This window comes from Numida meleagris, chromosome 1 (assembly GCF_002078875.1).
Source record: "Numida meleagris isolate 19003 breed g44 Domestic line chromosome 1, NumMel1.0, whole genome shotgun sequence".
Taxonomy (NCBI): Eukaryota; Metazoa; Chordata; class Aves; order Galliformes; family Numididae; genus Numida; species Numida meleagris.
Genome location: NC_034409.1, coordinates 26147599 through 26168383, shown reverse-complemented (window position 1 = coordinate 26168383; position 20785 = coordinate 26147599). Strand labels below are relative to the sequence as shown.

At 37.0% G+C, this 20785-nt stretch overlaps 1 protein-coding gene across 1 annotated transcript in view; it reads left to right on the top strand.

Moving 5' to 3' along the window:
* Nucleotides 1-20785, top strand: part of FOXP2 (forkhead box P2) — a 356192-nt gene that overhangs the window by 288912 nt on the left and 46495 nt on the right. The window contains exons 5-9 of the mRNA XM_021384892.1: nt 2851-2988; nt 4172-4366; nt 5841-6003; nt 12612-12825; nt 14051-14155. Coding sequence (XP_021240567.1) covers nt 2851-2988; nt 4172-4366; nt 5841-6003; nt 12612-12825; nt 14051-14155 — 815 coding nt within the window. The remainder of the gene's footprint in view (nt 1-2850; nt 2989-4171; nt 4367-5840; nt 6004-12611; nt 12826-14050; nt 14156-20785) is intronic.

Sequence of the window (20785 nt, the reverse complement as noted above, 5' to 3'; positions counted from 1 at the left end):
TAACATAGCACCCTTCTGATATTCTTCAGGCCCATGTTCCCCTGTAACACCGCCACGAAAAAGAAAGTGCAGTCAGGTGTATCCCAGAAGGCTGTGAAATGTATCAATTTAGAATACCTAGTTAAAATTAGAGAAACCTTTTTGCTTAATAAGTTTTCCTGATTTGAAATTCAAGCTGTTTTCAGAATGTGCCTTTTATCTGTGGGGAAGAAGATACCTATCAGGTATGATGCACTTACTTGATCCTCACGTATAATTCTGGTAAGGGCAGTATTATTTACGTAAGTATGTCTTTTACTAATGGTCATGACTGGCTGTTTTCATGCTTTTTTCCATCATCCTGAAAAACAAGCAAATTAGGTTCTCTGCTCCAGCTTATACTGTTCAAAGGTATTGTTAAAATATACAGGAAAAAGTAGGAATAGAAGAACTCTTGGTGGGCACAGAGCAGGTGTTTCTCTGGGTATGAGGGCAAGTACGCAGCCAGGGAGGTTCAGAAAAGATGCTACAAAGCCCAGCAGAAATGGTGCTGGTGGAGGGGAAGCTGTATTTCAGACTGAGGGACAGAGCATGGCCTGCATCTTACTGGCTTCAGTCTTTAGCACTGAACCTAAGCAAGTCAGTGCCACTTCCAGAGATGTCAGTTTGCACTCTGTGTAGATCAGAATTTTCACTTCTGTGTTTGAAAATACATCTGCCAGGGAAGATAAGATAAGGAGTTGGATGCAAAAGGAAGAGAGGAAGTGGTGCAACTCCTTCACCATTTGCTGCATGGTAGAGTGGTAGGCATGTATGTGCTAGGAAAATTCTTTCAGGATTTGAAGATGAGAGGTAATTGTTGAATTGGGAAGGTGTTAGCCTTCTTTGCTGCATCCTCATTTGTGTCACACGTGAGAGTTCAGTAGCATCACTGAGGTGAAAGTGTTGCAAAAAGGCGAGTTCAGATCTCTTATAAACAGGAAAACCTTACTGCCTTCAGACACAGGCTACAGTTAGTGAGTTTTACTGTCTACTTATGCATTCCAAAGTTGTAATAAGTTGTTTTTTCTGCCCTTAAGACTTGGTAGTCTTAGAATAAGATATCATTGAATAGAGATGTGGTGTTTTCATTGCTACAGAACTGGTGGGGGTCACTGCGGGTAACAATCAACATTAACCATCAGCAAGTGTGGTTCCTACTCAGTGTGGGTCTGAACTCAATGGGGAGAGACAGGAACATTCAGAGAGTGGTGCATCCCATGCTAAAATAGTCTAAACTGGATCTCACCTTCCTTGGGATTTCCTTGTTCTATTGACTATAGAAAGAGTTCAGTGATAGCAGAGAGAAAATGTCCCACCTGATGGCTGAAGGTAAGAGATGAATCCTCTGCAAAGCGTTCGATCACAATGGAATTCTGGTTTGTCTCTTCCACTATTTTAGAGTAAGGACTTCAGAACTTTTGAACTTAAAATTCATTCATTGTTTGCAAAAGTTATCAGACTTCTGAGTAGTGGAATTTTTACTTTCAGACTTTCATTAGTCAGTGTTTTAAAAGATAAATTTACGTTGTGATGAATCATGTGAGAGGTGGTAATCTGAACAGTGTTGGATGAGGTAACTTCTTCTAAGTGTAAATTTTAGAAGGCTTGTATTTTTCTCTAAGTGTAAAGGCTTTTATGTAAAGCCTTTTGGGACAGATTCAAGTAATAAAAGTATTAGAAAAGTATTTCTTCTTAAGAATTGCTTATGATTTATTTTATTAAAAATATATGTATTTTTCTGATTTACAGAAGACTGCAATGTCCTGCAAAGTTATCACAAAACAGTATTTCTATGCCAGCTTTCAGTTATGTAGGGAAAAAAGCGCTGTTGAACGTTGCTACACAAGACAGTGGTTGCTTTTTCAAGGGTGAAAAACCTGTCCTGCTGGCGGCTGTCTGCCTGCGTGCGGGTCCGGCTGAGCAGTGGTTTCACGCCGTGCACCTGCTGCAGCAGCTCAGCACATCCCTCGGGCTCTGTTAGAGGCCTTCCCTCTCATCCGCACGCACACATTTGCTGCGCCTTTGCCGCTCACACCTAAGACCCTGTGCACCGGTCGGGGCTTACGCAGGTGTGCACAATCAGATGAAAAAAAAGCTGTGTCCACATCAGCACCTATGCAAAAATGCATTTGAAGAGGTTAGTGGAGAAGCTGTTAATCTAATGAGAGGGTTGCAAACCTTTCAGTTTTCATCTGAGTGACTGAGAAAACATCTCCCTCTACACAGATCGGTAGCTGAGGTGCAGTCCCTTGTTCTGCACTCACGAAGTCCTCAGTATTTTTTGTCCTTTATAAATAGGACTTCCTTAAAGGACTATCTAAGCAAGTTTTCTTATACTAAAAGGATGCATTACGCAAACACTTTCCTAAGCTAGGCATCTTTATTCTGTAAAACATTTACTGCTTTAAGATACTTATTTTTCCATCTGTTTTAATAATATCTTTTGAAAATGTCTCAATAGATTTTTCCATTTGTAACATTATGACACTTGATAAGATGATTGATTATGAAGTGTTGAGAGCCCTGCTATGCGATCATTTATTTTTAAATACACATTTGTACTAGCCAATGCTTAAATTTCTTGCAGGAATACATAAGAGATGCGAAACATAAAGCTTGATTCTGATCGAATCTGATGCCTCTGGAAATAGAGTGCCACAGTACTGTGGTCTTAAAATAACAGATTCTGACTGAAACTGGAACTTCACAGTGATAAATATTATGTAAAAAATTATGGTCCGTCTTTGGTACAAAATAAAAAAGACGTACAGCTGTGGTGCAGGCAAACGAAGACGTGTTTGATGATGATATCTTTCTTTCCCTGTGCAGGTGCCTGTGTCAGTGGCCATGATGACTCCCCAGGTGATCACCCCTCAGCAAATGCAGCAGATTCTCCAGCAGCAAGTGTTGTCTCCCCAGCAGCTCCAAGCACTTCTCCAGCAGCAGCAAGCCGTTATGTTGCAGCAGGTAATGTGGGTTACCTGCTTTGGACTGCTAGCGCAGGGCATTCTCACAACTATTAGCCAGATTTGATGGGTCTTAGTTGGCAGTATTCCAACGCTCATTACGCCAAAAAGGATGAAAATGAGTGTGAAACTTCTCAGTCTTTAAATTTCTTGTTTTAATTGCACAAGTGTGAAATTGCAATTTTGAAACATTTAATATTATATTGAAAACGGCAGCAGCAGCAGTGGCAGATGCATTACAAATACCGAACAAATTGATATTTAAATTTTCAAGTGCCTAGGCACATTTTAATTGTAGACTTGCCAAAGGAAGTGCAAATAGAATTGTAGATAATTGTTGCTTTAAAATTCATAACAGTGTAGTGCTCCCTTTAGTCACATAAATGGTATGCGGTTATGAAATTTGAAAGTAACTGCTTGTTTATCATAGGAAAAAGTTTTTTGTGTTTTTTTTTTTTTTTTAAGTTCGTTTTCTACCTCCAAAAATTTGTCCCGGATAAAGGTGAAGGAGGAGGTTGCTGTTTCCTTAGCACAAAATCTGGCGGCTAGGTGAAGAATCTGTGAACTTGTTATTCTTACAGTAAATAGGTAGTGTCAGTGATCAGCACCTCAGAGTAAGAATGAATTTTTGGATGGTTCGTTGTCATGCAGAAAATGATCTGTCTGATAGTCATACTTTAGTCATTGTGTGTTTAAACGCTTTACTTTCTAGTACTGTGATCATTACAGGCAATTCACCTTCAGTTGTGGATCTGGCATCCCGCTAAACAGACTGACAGATTAATTGCCTTTTTTTTTTGCCCCCCCTAAGAAGCAGACAGTTTAGTTTGGCCTTAGTGACTTGTTGGTTTCTTGTGAGTAGATGAGTACAGCTTCTGATTTGTTACATAGGACATGTGAGGAACTTAGGTATAGTTACTTCAGGAGTTAATTTGGCTCTTGCAGTCCCTTTAGAATACAGATTTTCTATACCCTTCTGTTTAGGATGTTTTGGAATCTGCATTGGAAAATTTCAGAACCGCCTTGGAAAAAAATGTATGTAGATCTGCCTCTTCAAATCACACTTTTGTTATGAGGTGATTCTTAATGGCTACGCCACCATATGCCAATCTAGAAGAGTTTAGGAGATTTATAATACTTGAAACTTTTGCCTTTATTTATTAAAGTCAAAATGGTTTATTCAGCAACAACTACAAGAGTTTTACAAGAAACAGCAAGAGCAGTTACATCTTCAGCTTTTGCAGCAGCAGCAACAGCAGCAGCAACAGCAACAACAGCAGCAGCAGCAGCAACAACAGCAGCAGCAGCAACAGCAACAGCAGCAGCAGCAGCAACAGCAGCAGCAGCAGCAGCAGCACCCAGGAAAGCAAGCAAAAGAGGTAGGAGCCAAGAGCCTTGCTGATACATACTGGTATGAGCTGGCGGAAGCTTGGAAAAGATGAGGCTACTTTAGCTCTTTTCCTGTAGCAAGAATCCAGCCATCAATGATCCGTTCTTGTGTTTTTATGGGGCTTAATAGCAGTGCCAATGTAATTCTCCTGCTCCCCTGTCTGAGATGTAGGATTTGAGCAGTCCAGCGCTGCTGTTGTCTAATGTCCGCTAATGAACCTGAGTGTGCAGAGCGCGAGCGGCGTGGGGACGCAGCGCTGATTATCCTGCGGGCAGCCCGTGCAGAGGAGGGAGCCACAATTCTCTCTGTGGCACAGCTCAGAGAGCATGCAAATTTAGTCCGTGGCTGAAAAAAAAAGCGATTGAGCGCAGATTTCAAAGTCACAGGCCCCTGATTAATGAACTGCTACTGTAGGTTTGGAGTGGCGAGTAGAAAGTTACAGTTTGATGTGCTCATAAATCAACCTGACAAGCTGGTTTCTCAGGCCTAGCTTGCACTTGTCAGCAGACTGCATCAAATATAAACATAATACAAACAAAACATGTTGAAGTAGTTAAATTGATCAGCAGGTATCCTAGACGTTGTCTTCAAGCTGCCCATTATGCAAACGTTGAGGAAGCAGTCGTGACCTCCTGAGGCTTTGTTTCTGTTTGGATTTGTGAATAGAATTTCAGACAGCCATCAACTACGGAATAGAAATTGCTCCTGTATTTCTCCGGAGGCTCTGGGCAATCCACATGACTTGCTCCATTATGCAGTCTGTTTTCCAGTGAGCGCATCAGAAGTTTCTCTTTTCCCCAAACTAGAAAGGAAAGGTCTTCCACAGCAGCTTGTCTTTCTCTGAAGTGTGACTGCCTGCTTATACCCTCCTGAGTCTTTGCAGACTCCAGTTTGTCTTGAAATGCCTCACAAAATTGGAACTTATACTTCTACTCATAATAGGGCACTTCTTTGCCTTGAATGCAGTGCTCGTTTTAATGTATTCCAACGAGAAGAGAGAGAGTGCTAACAGGCCAGTGAAATGAAGGCTACATCCCAGTTTACTAATAGATCACTGGAGGCCGCGTTCATGGGCCACTGCGGACCAAAGTTAGTCAATTGGAAAAACAAGAGTGCCCTCGAATCACAGGAGGCCCTAAAGAGTTACACTTTTAGCATAGATGAATTTGTTATCATCTGCCATGAGCTGGGCGTTTTTGCTTTTTCAAACAGCTGTTATGTACTTTCTCTTGACCCTTTTCTTTAGCGTGTCATTAAGTATATCTTGCCACATTCCCTAACACCTACTATTTTGAATGTATATAACAGAAAATTTCAAATGATTTCACTGTCCAAGTATTCTGCAAACAGCGTTATTATTTAATAACTGAGCTTAAAGGGAAATAAGTTGATTTTACATTTTTGGCTTTCTAGCCTCCAATGCCCACTTTATTCTTTGATGCATATTTTCCCTTCTTTCTCAGCAGCAACAGCAGCAGTTGGCAGCCCAGCAGCTTGTCTTCCAGCAGCAGCTCCTCCAGATGCAACAACTTCAGCAGCAGCAACATCTGCTGAACCTTCAGCGTCAGGGACTCATTTCCATCCCACCTGGCCAGTCTGCTCTTCCTGTCCAGTCTCTGCCACAAGGTATACCAATACAACAGGATTGGAGTAATTTCTAGTTCACAACTTTTTAACCATTCCCTTTGCACCAATGTTTTCTGCATCTTTCCATCTGAACTTCAACAATTTCCCGTTATGTTGCTTAAAAATAGTTTATTATTAAAATATTATTATTCATGTTACAATTTTTTCTTGAGGCAGATAAATTTGACAGCGTACTTGTATGGAAAAAAAGTAGCTTTTTAGTGTTTTTTTTTCTTAGACATAAGATGCATATTTATTAGCCTTATGGTATGAAAACAATTTCTAATAGCAACACTATTCAAGCACCATTGCTTTTCTCTGAGGAATTACTGAAGTCTGATTTAGTGTGAATGTCACTATTTCATTTAATATAAGTGAACAGATATAAAAAGAATGAAAAAGTGATATTAAAGTTATCCTAAACCTCACATTTTCATTTTCTAAGAAAATAAAGTGTTTGGTATTGAAAAGAATCTTCAAATGATGACATTTGAATTTAGGTACATCACTTAGAATTCATTTTCTTTGCTATTCCTTCCTATTAGATGTGTTAAATATAAAAACAGTTTTTGTAAGTTGTGAATCCAATAGTAATGAATTATGACTGGCTAAGAACAGTAAAGAACTTTACCAAAAATATTTTTTCATGGTTGAAAGAAAATGGGACGCGAGCTTTTGAAAAATGAATTAGCTTAGAAATAAAGACTACTTGAATTTTGAGACAGGGTAGAGACTTCACATGCTAAGGACTCTGTGACCCATGTAGCATGTGTTTCTGTTTGTGTTACTGTACAGAGGTGAGCTAAATGTCTGTCATAAAAACTACATAATGTTTTGATCTTTGGCACTTTGGTCTGGCAGTGAGCATTGTTTAGACTGTGTTCATGACAGATAACCTTACTTTTAATTGGCCTTTACACAGGTATCTGGTTCCTCCACCAGATAACTGTTATGAAATCGAAGCTTCAGTAATTAGATGAGCAAGGGCAGAGTACACAGTGTAAGACAATAGTGTAGACCAAAAAAAAAAAAAGCAGAAGGCATGAGAAAGACATGACCGCTTAAAGCCTCAGTCACTGGAAAGAAGAGATGAGAAATGTATATGTTGTTTCCATATGTTGGGTTGTGTGGAAAAACTGTAAGCATACCCAAATTTATAGAAATTGCGGCAGCAGAAAGGAGTCACAAATTAGCTATCACACCTCACCTTATTATTTGGGAACAGCAGTCAGGAGGCATGCCGATGATGAACTTGGATGTGTTAGAGTGATAGTGCTGGTTTCCTTCTGTGCAAAGTCACATTGGGCCCAAATGGAAAAAAAGTAACTGAAACACAGCCTTCCTCTGAACATTTTCACCTTCTACAGCCTCCTCTTTTGCCATCTGTTGCAAGAGGAATTCCTCAGGTTTTCTCTCAAATTGAGCAATCCCCATAGATTTCCCGCAGCACTCCTACCCAATTGCATTGATATTCATTAATTTGATGCAACAGTCATTCATCCACGTCTAGTAGAAAAACATAAAAATAATCCTTTTTTAATAGGTACTATGAATTATGGCCAAAATTGATACTAAACAAATTAAAAAATATGAAATGTTACAATTAAAATGTATTCAGATTGTTCTTTTTAAAGTAAATCTCCTGTTTGCTTTTGCCTTTTTTTAAATAATAATGAATTCCAGTGAAATATCTCATTGTTCCAGTTTTGTTTTCTAGTACCTTCTGTGTATGTGGGATTCCTCTAAATGTAGAATCAAATCGGTAGGACCTTGATTTTTGATAGCCCTGATATGAATGTGCAAAGGAGAGAAAACATCAGACAGTTTCCGTAGGAAAACCTCTCAGCACCTCCAGAAAGGCCACGAACTGAGTGCCAGGGGAGCTAGAGTGATGAGAGTAGGAAAGAATGTCTTTCTAGAAACATGCTGAAACAAACTGAGAACCACATGCCGTGCTGCGGCTGGCTCACAGTTCTTTCAGTGGGCTTCTCTTATAACCCATCTCTTTCATAGGAAGAAAAAACACCCAGTGTAGTTCACAATGTAATGAGGATTAGTGGTTTTCAGATCTGTTGAAATTTTCTCCTAAGTCTTAGATTTACACATACAAAATATCCATATACTTCTTACTAATTTGATCATAGATTCCCCTGTTTGGAGTTTGTGTAAAAGTAAGATAATCAATCTTTTCCTTTGCTTTTCTCATGAAAATGTGGCACATTTTATGACAGACATTTTTTGTGGTAATATTAAATTAAGCCATCAGAACTTACTTAAGGCAGTACACACTGGATGTGGTAAAAGGACGTTTTTCTCCTTCCACTGTGTTGCAGGATATATAATACGGTTATAGAGAACGATTTACAGATGTGTAACACAAATATTTTTATATGTATCCACTTAGATTGTAGAGTTACAAGGATGAATAAAACAATGAGAGAAGCACAGGGGGATTCTTGTTTCTAAGTTATTGGTAATAAAGAGTCTAGTAAAACACAAATTATTACTGACAAAGAAGGTTTTTTGCATTTGTTAGTATGAAAAGATATAACTTCCACGTACAGCTGCGAGGTTTGCTCCTACTGCCTTTAAAGGACAATGTTTTCTTAATGATTAGGTACAGCAAATAAGATGCAGGAGATGTCTGAGCATTTATTTTGAGGTGAGATCTTCACTACCCTATATCCAGAGCCAGTGGCTCACAATAAGTTACTTCTGTGTAATGCTATGCTAATGTTTAACTAAGCGCAAAGGTATCTAAATGACAACAGTAACAGTAAAAAATAAAAACTTGGGTTTTGTCAGGCCAGGAAGGAAGATGAAAAGCAGGTGCATGGTTGAGTTTTATAAGTGGTCATTTTACTATTTTTTCAGACATGAAAGTAGAGTAGATAGCAGTTTAAAAAGTTAGAAAACTAATCTCAAAATTCAAGAGTTGCTGGTGTTAGAATACTGTACAGCAAATTAGTATTGGTTCTTTCAATTATAGTTCTTATTTTTTATCCCGTCCTGGATATCACGTTTCATCCTTTCTCTTTAAATGTAGTGTGGAGAGGGTATTTTGAGAGTTATCACAATCTGTGAAACTTTAAAACATACCCTGCTTTTACATCCAGACTAAAATACCTGTCAGCCATTTTACAGGTCTCTTGTAAAATGGAAATTGATCTCTTTTAGACACAAAAACTACAAAATGGTTGTAATTTACAATTAATTACATATTCTGTTATTAATTTGATACTTTTAAAGTGCCTGCCCTTGATCCTTTCAACCTAAAGGGCAGCTGACTTTCAGGGTGTTCTGAAGAAGTGATACAATTAACCAGCCTGAGCCCAAGGAGAAATTCCTCTCTGATTTTAAAAATCATCCATAGCTTTACACTGCAGAGGCATGGGTTCCCAGACACTCAGAGGAGAAAGGGAAAAAGGAGACCACGCCATGTGGGAAGGGCCATTGCTGCAGCTGCCTCCCACTGGGATTCATTCACCCATGTTACCGGACCGGCTCTTACTGAGCTCCTGCAGGGTCCAGTTTGATGATCTGCAATGAAAATTTTCTTGCCACAAGACACAACAATATGTTTTCACTCTGATTATTCAAACAGATGAGTTTATTCTTGGTTGTAATTTAAGTATAAATTTAGTTTATTTTTTTCAGTGGCAGGAAGGAGGGGAGACTTTGAAGTGAATAATGTTCTATGTATCATGCCACCTAAATGAATACATTATTTTTCCTTTTATTTTGTTATTATATTTGTGGGTAACTATTATTTACCATGCTAAAATGGGTTATTTGCAGCATTGCTAGAACATACCTCATGTACGCAGCAGTAATTACTTACCTTCATTAAACAATTACAGCTAGTATTACCATCACTCCCGTTACCTATCTCTCTAATGCAGTAAATTAGAGCCTACTTTCTTTCCTTGCTTCCTTAAAGCCTAGCTTTTTTGCTCTACAAATATGATTTAAACTCCAGTTTTAAGACTTACATTCCAGTCAGCTTTTTCACTTTGTCATTAACAGTTTGTCAATGGATGTTGGTATCTAAGGCAGAGAAGAAGGACACTAAATAGTAGTCTTAACATTAGTTCCTTCTGTAATTTAAATAAAACTGAATATCTTCCAACCAATTTGTTTCCACGGTACCTCCAGAAATTATTATTTCTGTAAATTACTTGCAGTTTCTTCTTTAATAGCTTTGCATACTTTATGGTGAGACAGCTATTGAGAAGTATTAAGGAACTTACTGTCATTTTTCATATTTCTCATTGAATGTTTTAGCAGTGTGAGTTCTTCTACCTTCAAAATAAAATGTTGTCTAAGAAACAGGTTTTCCCAACAATGAAGGAAGATCTTTACATCTTTATAATGCATCCTGCTTACCAAGCAAAACTATCCTTGGTTAAAAGTTTGAATGAATTTTAAATTGTAAATACTTTTCTGAAAGACAGTAAATTTGAGCTAATTCAGAAAGTTGGGACAGAAATTCAGTTCAGACAACTTTAGCATTTTGAATGCTTTGCATTCAAGCAGTTGAAGGTACTGTGACAGAGTCCTATCTGTGAGGGATGTTCTGAAAGTAATGCCTCCTATTTTTTTATGTTGGCCCACAATATCGGAAGTGGATGTTGGTGATATGGCAGTAGAGGCTGAACTTTCCCACCAATATTCAGTTCCATTTTGTTGCCGTGTGACAGACGCCAGAAGAGGGGCAGTCTGACTAATGGTGTCTGACATGGAAGTGCATGTGAAGCAAATTTGTGCCATTAAAACCCTCCCTGAGGAAAAAATTGCACCCATTGTCATTCATCAATGTTTCTGAACATTTGTGGAGACCAAGCAGCGGATGTGAGCACAGTGACGCAGTGGGTGGTGTGTTTCAGAGACAGTGAAAGAGTGACAGAGACAGTGGGTCACCTCCACTGGTGTAGATTTTTACGAGCATAGCATGAAGGCTCTTGTTCATCGCTTGCAAAAATGCATAGCTAATGGCAGTGACTATGTTGAAAAATTGTGTTTTGTAGCTGAGAATTTGCTCAGTCAAATAGTGTTGTTGTCCTCTTTGTAGCTGTTGTAGTTTCCATGGAAGTGAATAGGAGGCATTACTTTTGGAGCGACCTATGTACTTTCACTTGCTGAGAAAGATACAAAGGATTGAGTTAGATTTTAAGATAACTCCGTCCCAAGCAGTGTCAGGCTGAGAAACCCACTGTGAAATCAGATCTTTCACAGAAAGTTTTCCGGTCTTCTTTCCTTTTCTACATTTTATTTAGTGTTCTTCAAAAGAGGGATGTTAATTTCTTTCAATATCTTAACTTCCTGCATTTGATGTGTAAGATAATACTCATATAATATAGAGAAGGTAAGAGAACGCTCACAGCTCTTCTGTTTTGTTTTGAGGGTCTTTGGGCAGAAGCATTTTGTAATGGAAGTTTCCACGACTTCATGCAAGGTTCTCACTTCAGTCCTGGCAACCCTAACACAGATGTGTAAATACGTTCTACAAAGCATTGCAATCTGTGGCTGTGGATGAATCCTGGAAACCACAAGTTTTCAGACTACAGCTAGAGTACAAAGCAAATTTGATCTGTATCTGTAGTGATCGGGTGGCCAGATTCCTGAACAGTACTGTGCATCAGGCAGAGAAGTTTGAGAAGCTCTTCAAATTTTTTATGGCTGCTCATGACCTCAGGAGACAAGAGTCTCCTGTCTCCTAGCCAAGCCTCTGATTTGTTTTCCACACAAGGGATGGACAAAAAATAGTGGATGAATTTGATGATCTGCACTACATGTAATTTCATCTACGTAGAGGGAGTTGTAAATGGCCCAGTTTTGTTAGCTTGCTGCTTGTTTGGTGCCACTGAATGTCTTCAAAGAGCTGAACCAATTACCAGTGTTAGTTCTGTGCTGTAGTAGTTTTGTTTTGCTCTTTGTTTATTGTCTCTTAAGACACATTTTTACATCAAAACTTTTCTTTAAATCCTGAACAGGACTAATGAATATATAGGTGTCATTAATTAAAGTGCCTTCTGCTCGGCTGTTAAACCTGTTAAGATCTCATAGATTTCATTTTTGTCTGTTGAATTGTTGTCTGCTTCTCCTACTCCTTGCTCAAGTATTTAAAGAGAATATTAATGTTTCTATCCTTAGTGCAGTAAACTTTTCTATTTTGAATAAGAGGAATTCTAAAAGCCGAGTTAACTGTGGATACACTGAGTTATGTTTTCCTGTCAAGAAATTTATTATGCAGACAACAAAAATCTCATCTGTGTGTGTATTCAGTTGTTTGGGGTTTTTTTTGTTTTTCAAGAAGTAGTTGCAAGTTCTTTGTAGCTTTTGGTTTTGGATCCTTGAGTAGTGTTTTTAGAAGGAGTGTGATATTATTCAAATTGCTCATTTCTGATTGACTGTTTATAACCCAAGAGAAGACAGCTAGATTACCTGGATTCTAGCTGAAGAAAAATGAATTTATGTTTTACTACACGTTGATTGTGCTGGAAAAACTACATCAGCTTTATTGTTGGCATTAATCCATTAATAACATTGAGCTCATAGTATGAAACTCTTATTTTGTTGTATTAGTGGGGCTCTCTTTCATTTTATAGCTGGCTTAAGTCCTGCTGAGATTCAGCAGTTATGGAAAGAAGTGACTGGAGTTCACAGTATGGAAGACAATGGCATTAAACATGGAGGGCTAGACCTCACTACTAACAATTCCTCCTCTACTACCTCCTCCACCACTTCCAAAGCATCACCACCAATAACTCATCATTCCATAGTGAATGGACAGTCTTCAGTTCTAAATGCAAGGCGAGACAGGTAATTCTGTTACGAGATTTTGATTGTACTTATCATTTGATGTAACGCTGTTGTTTAGCATCATAAGTCACATTATTTTAACTCACAAAATAATATTTAATACAAGTTCTTAAGCTATCATGGAGACCAGATTTTTCAAAGCTGCTTATCAACAGAGTGCCAGTTTCAGTCATGATTTCTAATTTTGAAGGTGCAGTTGCTATAAGTCTTACTACACATGAACTTACAATACTTTTGGTAACAATTAGAAATCTCAGAGTAGTGTGTTTGTGGGCACTCTTGTGCATAGTTTCATTCATAAATGTATCAACATATTTGGCAGTTAGGCCTTTACTGTTGAATCACACTGCTGCTTTCACAGATATTTTTGTCTGCGTAACTTAAATTGTATTTTTGTATTTTCAAAAATTATTCCATTTTTAATTAATTAGCATTTAATATTTTAATACTGAATTAGGAGACAGTAATTAATCACAGGTCCTCCTGTGACTGTGACTGTATTTTTCTTTTGACATGTTGTTTCATCTAAAAAAAATGGTACTTCTGTGACAGACCTTTAGAGTAGTACTTTTAGTTAGAATTACTTTTGTGGTTGTGTCAGAGAAACTGATTCTTTCCTTCAGGATGTGTAGTTGCTGCCTGCATCCATGGGGCAGTCCCCTGAATTGTTCTGATAACTGCACATAGATGAAACTCTTGCAGAGGTTCTAAAAATGGCATGGAGAATATTGGATTGTATATTAAGTCCAAGTAGTTCATGGCAAAAAAAGTGAACAAAAATATGTAATAAATTTATTTAATTTTGTATACATTTTAGCAGAAAATCTAAATATTTTGTAGTAACATTCATATTATTCATAAATTCTGACTGTCCATCTTCAGTATTTCTTTTCACAATTGATCACTTCTGAATAGTATATTTTTTATTTGTAGGTAAATGTTACACCAAGGTCATATGGCAGAATTAGCATATGGTGTTACACAGTCATCTTATTTTTTCATCCTTTATTAACAGTCATCTTTGGCTCTATTTCTTCTCTAATTGGAACATCATCTAGCCTTGGCAGTTGAACTATTCAATAGAACGATTAAATTTTTCTGACTGCTCTGAGCTAAATTGACCTGTTTTGACCTGTTTGTCACTGATCGTAACCTGACAGGCGCTAGCAGCCTCCAACGATTATGGCTTTTGAGATGAATCTGATGCCTTATTCTTTTGCTGCAGCTCGTCACATGAGGAGACTGGGGCCTCCCATACTCTCTATGGTCATGGAGTTTGCAAATGGCCTGGCTGTGAAAGCGTTTGTGAAGATTTTGGACAATTTTTAAAGTAGGTTGATTTTTATTCATGGGTGGAGGGTTGCTTAAGGCAAGCGAAAGAGAAAGATGGCAAGCAAAGTTTTACTGTAAATCGTAACACTTTTTTTTTTATTTGTGTGTATTCCAACTGACGGGATGATTGAGGCTATCTGTGGAGGGTCAAACTGTTATCCTCTTTCGTGTGGAACACTTTTGCCGTCCTTTCAATAGCACACTGTTTAATCCTCTTATTATCCTTTACTGAAATGGGGCCTCAGAAAATTTGAAGTGATGCTTTAGATGATGTATTGGATAGCAGAGGTATGAGAAACCACATTTTAAATTCTGACGTAGTGGGAATTATTGTGTTTAGTGTATTAAAAAAAAGCACAAAGGACTAAGTGTGTCCATTTAACTCTCTTTCGATAATTTATTTTTGCTTTCACTCTTATAAGTCTTCAAGGTGCTCATAAAAAAAAAAACAACAGCTGTGAACAAGTGGGTTTTCACCTTTCAGAACTGCAGAGTGATGTCAGAAGTTTTTGCTTTCAGTATTTGGGTTTGCCAGCAGTTCTCTAAATCGGATCATTGAGGAAAAAAGTGACAAAGCTCTTCATCAAACTGTGATGGGTTTCAGCATTTTTTTCCTTTTCTATTTTTTTCTCTTAAAGTAGTTGCTAGTACTTTTGAATTCATTTAAATTTTCAACAACAGCACTGATTTTCTACCTGTGTACATTGTGGTCCAGTTTTATCAGAAGAGCTGTACTCATTTTGGCATGCAATAGATCTTAATGGAAAGCTACAGATAGGCTTATATAGATGAGTAACTTCAGGGGCTGAGGCTCTTATGTTGTCATGGTGCAGCTAACAGGGTGAATGAACTGTTTCATGCTTCATCAACAATTAAGTTAATTAGCTCATTTGAAATTGCACTGCTTTGTTGCCAGGATGTTGGCAGAAACATCAAAAAGATGTGTTTACAAATGGTAGACTACAGGGTATGTAACAGAAGCACCTTAACAGCAGACCACAAGCACTCAGTTTCACAGTAACTTTTGTAATAGAATTAGAGAAATATTTTTCATTAGGTATTTTAAATAAATACTTTTTCACGAAGTACTTTAAATGCTTTCTCCATCTCTCATCCTATCTTTCAATTTTAAATGAAATACCTTACACCGACTTGCAAATCTTAGCTAGTATATTTCTCTCACTTGATATTTTTTTGTTTATAAGTGCATTAAATGGAATGTCAAAATAATGGCTAATTATTAGAGAAAACTGTATAGGACTTAGAAAAGACTGATGTTAAAAAGAATCCTTGTATTAAAAGGAAAATGAAATCTCCCAAATGCAATGAATAATCTTAAGTATTATTAATACTAAGAATTTAAATTAGTTTAATTCAAGCGTGCTCCTTTTCAAGAAAAAGCTAAATTTTATGAATATGTCTATAGTCACTAGGCTGCAGCGATGCTAATTCTATGGCCAGACTTTACAAATCCATTATGTCAGGTCTCTTGTTATAATCCATGATCACTAAAACCATTTTGATTAATGTGGTGTAGTGCTAGGTTTACAGATGCTCTTGCTTTCCTGAACCAAATAACCCTGGAAAATGTGAAAGCGACATATAACATCTTGATAATTCTGGTGTAGAGTCAATCAGGGTTTACAGCAGTGTCATGGCTTTTGTCCTGTACACCAGCAAAAAGAAATGTTTGAGAATATTCCATTATTTCTTCTTTTTGTTCAATTCTGTTTTCTGTGCCTTTAAAACAAATAAGAAGTCATGATGTTGAATAGATGAGGTTGTTTATGAAATAGAAGTATTTCTTCATTTTACACTAGTGTTAAGATGGAAATCAATACATAACCTTGCATTAGATGCCTTAGTCTCTTTTCTTGTCCACACTAATGCAAAATCCCCATTACAATTAAAAAACATTTTCTTTCAATTAAATATCAACTTTTAGTCCAAAGATTGACCATTTTTCCAAACCATTAACTTCATAGGGGATGACAGGGCTAATGGCTGTAGTTTTCAAGGCTTTGCTCTTAGTCTAATCTTTGTTACGATGTTTTAGGTTTTCTGACTTGAAACAATATGATACCTATGTTAAAAAAGTTAATGCAAGTATATTGTACCAAAATGAAATATTAATAAGGTACACTACCCCAGTCTAGTACTGTGTATTTCTAGAATATGCTTATGACAGCTTTGAGGAGTACCTGGTTTATTAAGTGAACTTTTAAATTCCCGTGCTGAGAAAATGGTTTACCTAGCAGCTTGCTTCAAGAACATAAAATAGTGTGCAGAGCATCTGAGAAGGAAGATGCAGACAGAAGACACTAGCTCTGCTTCACTTTCATAATAATAGAAAAGATTCATTGTGAGGTGAAGATTAACTTAAAATAAATGACTTAAAGCCATTAAAGCTATTTTCACCTTCACTTTTGTTTGTCCAGTATGAACTTGCTTATATTTTTAAGATAATCAGAGGACACTACAATTGTCTAGAATTATTTTGAGATATTCAGAATAGTTTAAGAAGTTATATACTGTTTGCTGTGAAATAGATCTGTGTTTGAAAATATAAGCATTGTTTTGAAGAAAGTGCAGCTGATCCTTATATTTCTGTACATCCAGGAAAACTTAATCCTGTGTCTTTTCTTGGACATACTTCAACTCTAAAGGCAAAAATTCAGTTTATATTTTATGGAGCAATTTTCTCTCATGACAAAAAATTGTGTTAGATTACAGTTGTTTGTGCATGCAAGATTAGTTTTGACTTTTTTTTTGTAAAAACAACAGCTTTTGGCTTAAGAAAGACTTCAAAATGTAAAGACAGTTAAGAAAAAGTCATGACATAACTAAAAGGAAGCTGACAAGAGTTTAACAAAATGCTAGGTAGTGAAGCAATTAGAAGAGTGTCAAAAATACTTTTGAAAATGTATAATTGTACTGCAAAACAGATGTTGACAGAAGCTGGTCTCCAAGTGAGGAACTCAGTAGATCACTAAAAGCATTTAATAGTAGTTCTTCGCACTGCTTTTATTAATGTCAGAGTGCAATAACACATGACAAAACTCAAGTGTATTTTGTCTGCAAAATTAATTATCATTCCATTGGTCCTATGGCGGTTTGAGTAGGAAGGATTTGACTTGTAGAGCTTAAATCAAAAGGTTTACAGTAGAGCAGTCCAGCCAGCAGAGAAGTGTTCTTTAACCTGCATGCAGCAGACGCCTGCAAACATAGCACAATCCACAGCATGAAGATAGGTAATGTTTTCATCGATAGAGACAAGGAAAAAAAGCCACACTGGAGAAGACAGGTCACCTTTCCAACAGATGGTGTTTGCTGTTAAGGCAAGATAGTGCCTTTAAAAGTCTACAAAGAACAGTGACCAAGCATCACAAGAAGGATGACAAAACAAAATTGTAAAAAGAAGAAACACACTTAGTAAATTACATTTAATACCATATAAAACTCACTGGGGTTTTTTTCATCTTTCATCTGCAAAGTGATACACAGTATTATTTTCTTTCTTTCTTAGTGTGTTGTCCATTTCTTTTCTTGTCTTTGACTACATAGCGTGGCTATAAAATTATGACCTCAAGAATCTTCTTCAAACTTGTCAGAACGGTGTTTCGTTTGGTGACAGTGCCACCATCTCTCCAAACTAAGGCATCTGACATAATCAGCCAAATGAATAGTGACAGCTAACATTTTGTATTTAAACTCCTGTCAATGTTTAAACATAAAAAGCTTGATGCAAAATAAATCAAACACCACTGATATGCAAGTGAAACATTTTGTTAAAACAATCCCTGACACACGTGGATTTAAAGCTGATCTCTCTTTAGCTTTTGAAATGTCGTAACTAAAAATGAATTTGAAATTCTTGTAGTTAAAATTGAATTGATAATTTGTAGTATGCGCTGGAAGTTAACAAGCAAATTTGTATCTGTAAAACACGAAAGGAGAAATACACATTAGACAAATTGAAAGGATCCTTTATTGTGCTTTTTGTCATTCTACAATGTTTACTTAACTGTTTTTGGAGAGGTGACTGCTTGTTTACATTCTTCGGTGTGTAAGTCACACAGCCTGCGCTCAGATCCAAGCAGTTTTTAAGAACGTCAGTCGACCACATCATTTATTCCATTTTGAAAACAAAAATCAATATACCTATAAAGTGACCCATAAATTAGAACTGGCTCACACAATGTTTGTTCAGTGCTGCCTTTCTGAAGGCACCCTTTGCATTTTTTCTTCACCTCTCTGTTTGAACTGCAGTCACAGTAAGAGGCTCATTAGGGGACATTAGGGACTGGAGCTAACCAGAATTCCAGAGCTTGCTTTGCTCTTATTAATGCATAGTAGAGTAGAATGCATTTAAATATTTCATAGGCATTCAGTAATTTGTGTGTAATCGCCTTGTTAGCAGACCAGTAGAAGTAGAACAGGTCTGTGAAATGGTGTTAGTGATTGCATGGGTAATTTACAGACCTTTGCCATCAGAAAGAGCATTACTGGTGACTAGAATGGAGCTGTGAAATAGAACTAGCAATAAGTAAAAAAAAAAACTTAATAAAGGTTTTGTAACAAGCATCTTCAGGGATAACAACCCACTTGGTCCTTTTGAAGCAGCTACAGTTTATGACATATGCAATATATCAAATGCATAAGATAGTATTATGGAGCATTCATATGAAAAGGGTATTTGCAACATTAGTTCCAACTTCCTGCGAGGGACATGATTAAATGATTAATGAAATGTCCTTTTGCATATGCATTTCGAAACAGCAATTAGGCACTGACTGAGAAAATCCACCAATCCTCTCATTTTTCAGTATTATCTCATTCTTGATTTATAAATCATAGAGAATTTTTAACAGCAATATGTAGTACCTGAGACAGTTATAAAAGCATAAAAGAGAATAATTTGGGTATAAAATAGTCATAAGTACATAAATTCATAATTTAATGTTAATACCGAGCCTATTTATTTAGTCATGTTGCGTTGTATTTATATCTGACACTATTTCTGTACTTTGATTGGCATAATTAAGCAGGGGGAATGAATAGGCACTACTATTTTACATATCACTGGTAAACAATAGCGAGGAAAGGGAGATGTGGCAGAGGTATGTATGTGTTTTTCAAGTTCTCAGTAATCCACTGGAGGCTGTTCTATAAATGATCATTGAAGGGCTGCAAGCTAGCCTATAATTACAGGAAAGAAAGTGGCAGCTCTGGCATTTCATAACTATGTGTCCTCGAAAAGTGCTTTGTGAGTTTGTCACCAATGATAATTTAGATAGAGGCTCATTACTGAACATCACAACACTTTAAAAACCTTTCGCCTTCATACAGGAGAATAAAGGACTATTTTAATGGCAAGGTTCTTTTGTGTTCCACTGAAAAATTCAATCAAGACAAAACCTCATTGACTATTATTGTAGTCTGCAGTCTCTGGTCTAATAAAAGCAGCATAGATAAATTGAATGGGTTTCTAAGACTTGAGCGTATCAATGCAAACACTCCACACTTTTTTCGCTCTTTAAATATACAGTGATGGAGTATCACTAAAATGTAAACAAGTGTTAAAACCTAAAAACCTTAGTGAGCTAATGCAAGGCGATCAGAAGTGCCAAACTATTTGTCATATTAATTCCTTTACTGTCTTGCACTTTATTAGTATTTATCTGTGCATCGATACATGTGTACACAAACACAGGAAACGGATGTGTGCTGTATGTCTTGTAGTTACCGACAGGAATGCACACTTTAAGAGGTAGAGATAATAATGTTAGTATAAATTCTTCAGGATGAAAATTCTTAGCCTGTTGCTTACTTTTGTGAATATCCTGTTTTTATTTCTCGGAGGTAAATGTGTCACATTTCTTAAAAAATGAAGTTAAATCGCGTAATTAGAAACGTTAAAGGGCATAATTGGCAATGACACTTTGAAGCTGTAAAGATTCTTTTCCAACACTTCCGAAGAATTTCGGGTTGAATTTTATAACAGAAAACAATCATGTTTTAGAAGAATACTCTCTCCTTTTAAAAATGTGCGACTGAATTTGAGTGCTTATTAAAGGCAGGCTTATAATAGCTCAGGCTGGAACTGAGCGAAGCACAGGCAGGTTCTGTGTGTATTGCTCCATGTAACTCTGCCAGTGCACCTCATCCTGACCTGTAGCGCTTTGCTATTTTAGTCCTGGGCTGCTATGGAGAGAGACTGACAAGAGTGCCGAGTTATATAGAGGTTAATTGATACAGGTAAACGTCCACTACAATTTTTGTTGAAACTCTCTCTCTTCTCCCTCTAATGGTGTATTATCTTTTGCTTTTCAGAGTCTGAATCTGTTTGCAAAATAAAAACCAGTAGTAAAAACTTCAGGTTTTATTCCAGGGCATTCCTAGAGTATGTAATTCCCTATCTCTTAAAACATGCTGCGCTGTTTCTTGTCAATAATACATTAATTCCAGTCTGCTTTACAATGCTTTGTGTAGCTCATAATTTGCCTCGTTACTTCCTAATACACTGCAAATATAATCAAGAGAAAATCCTGTTTCTTTCAACAACCGAATAAACAGCAGAATAATGAAAGAGGCTGTGTATGTATTGCACAGTCTGCTTCACATTTTC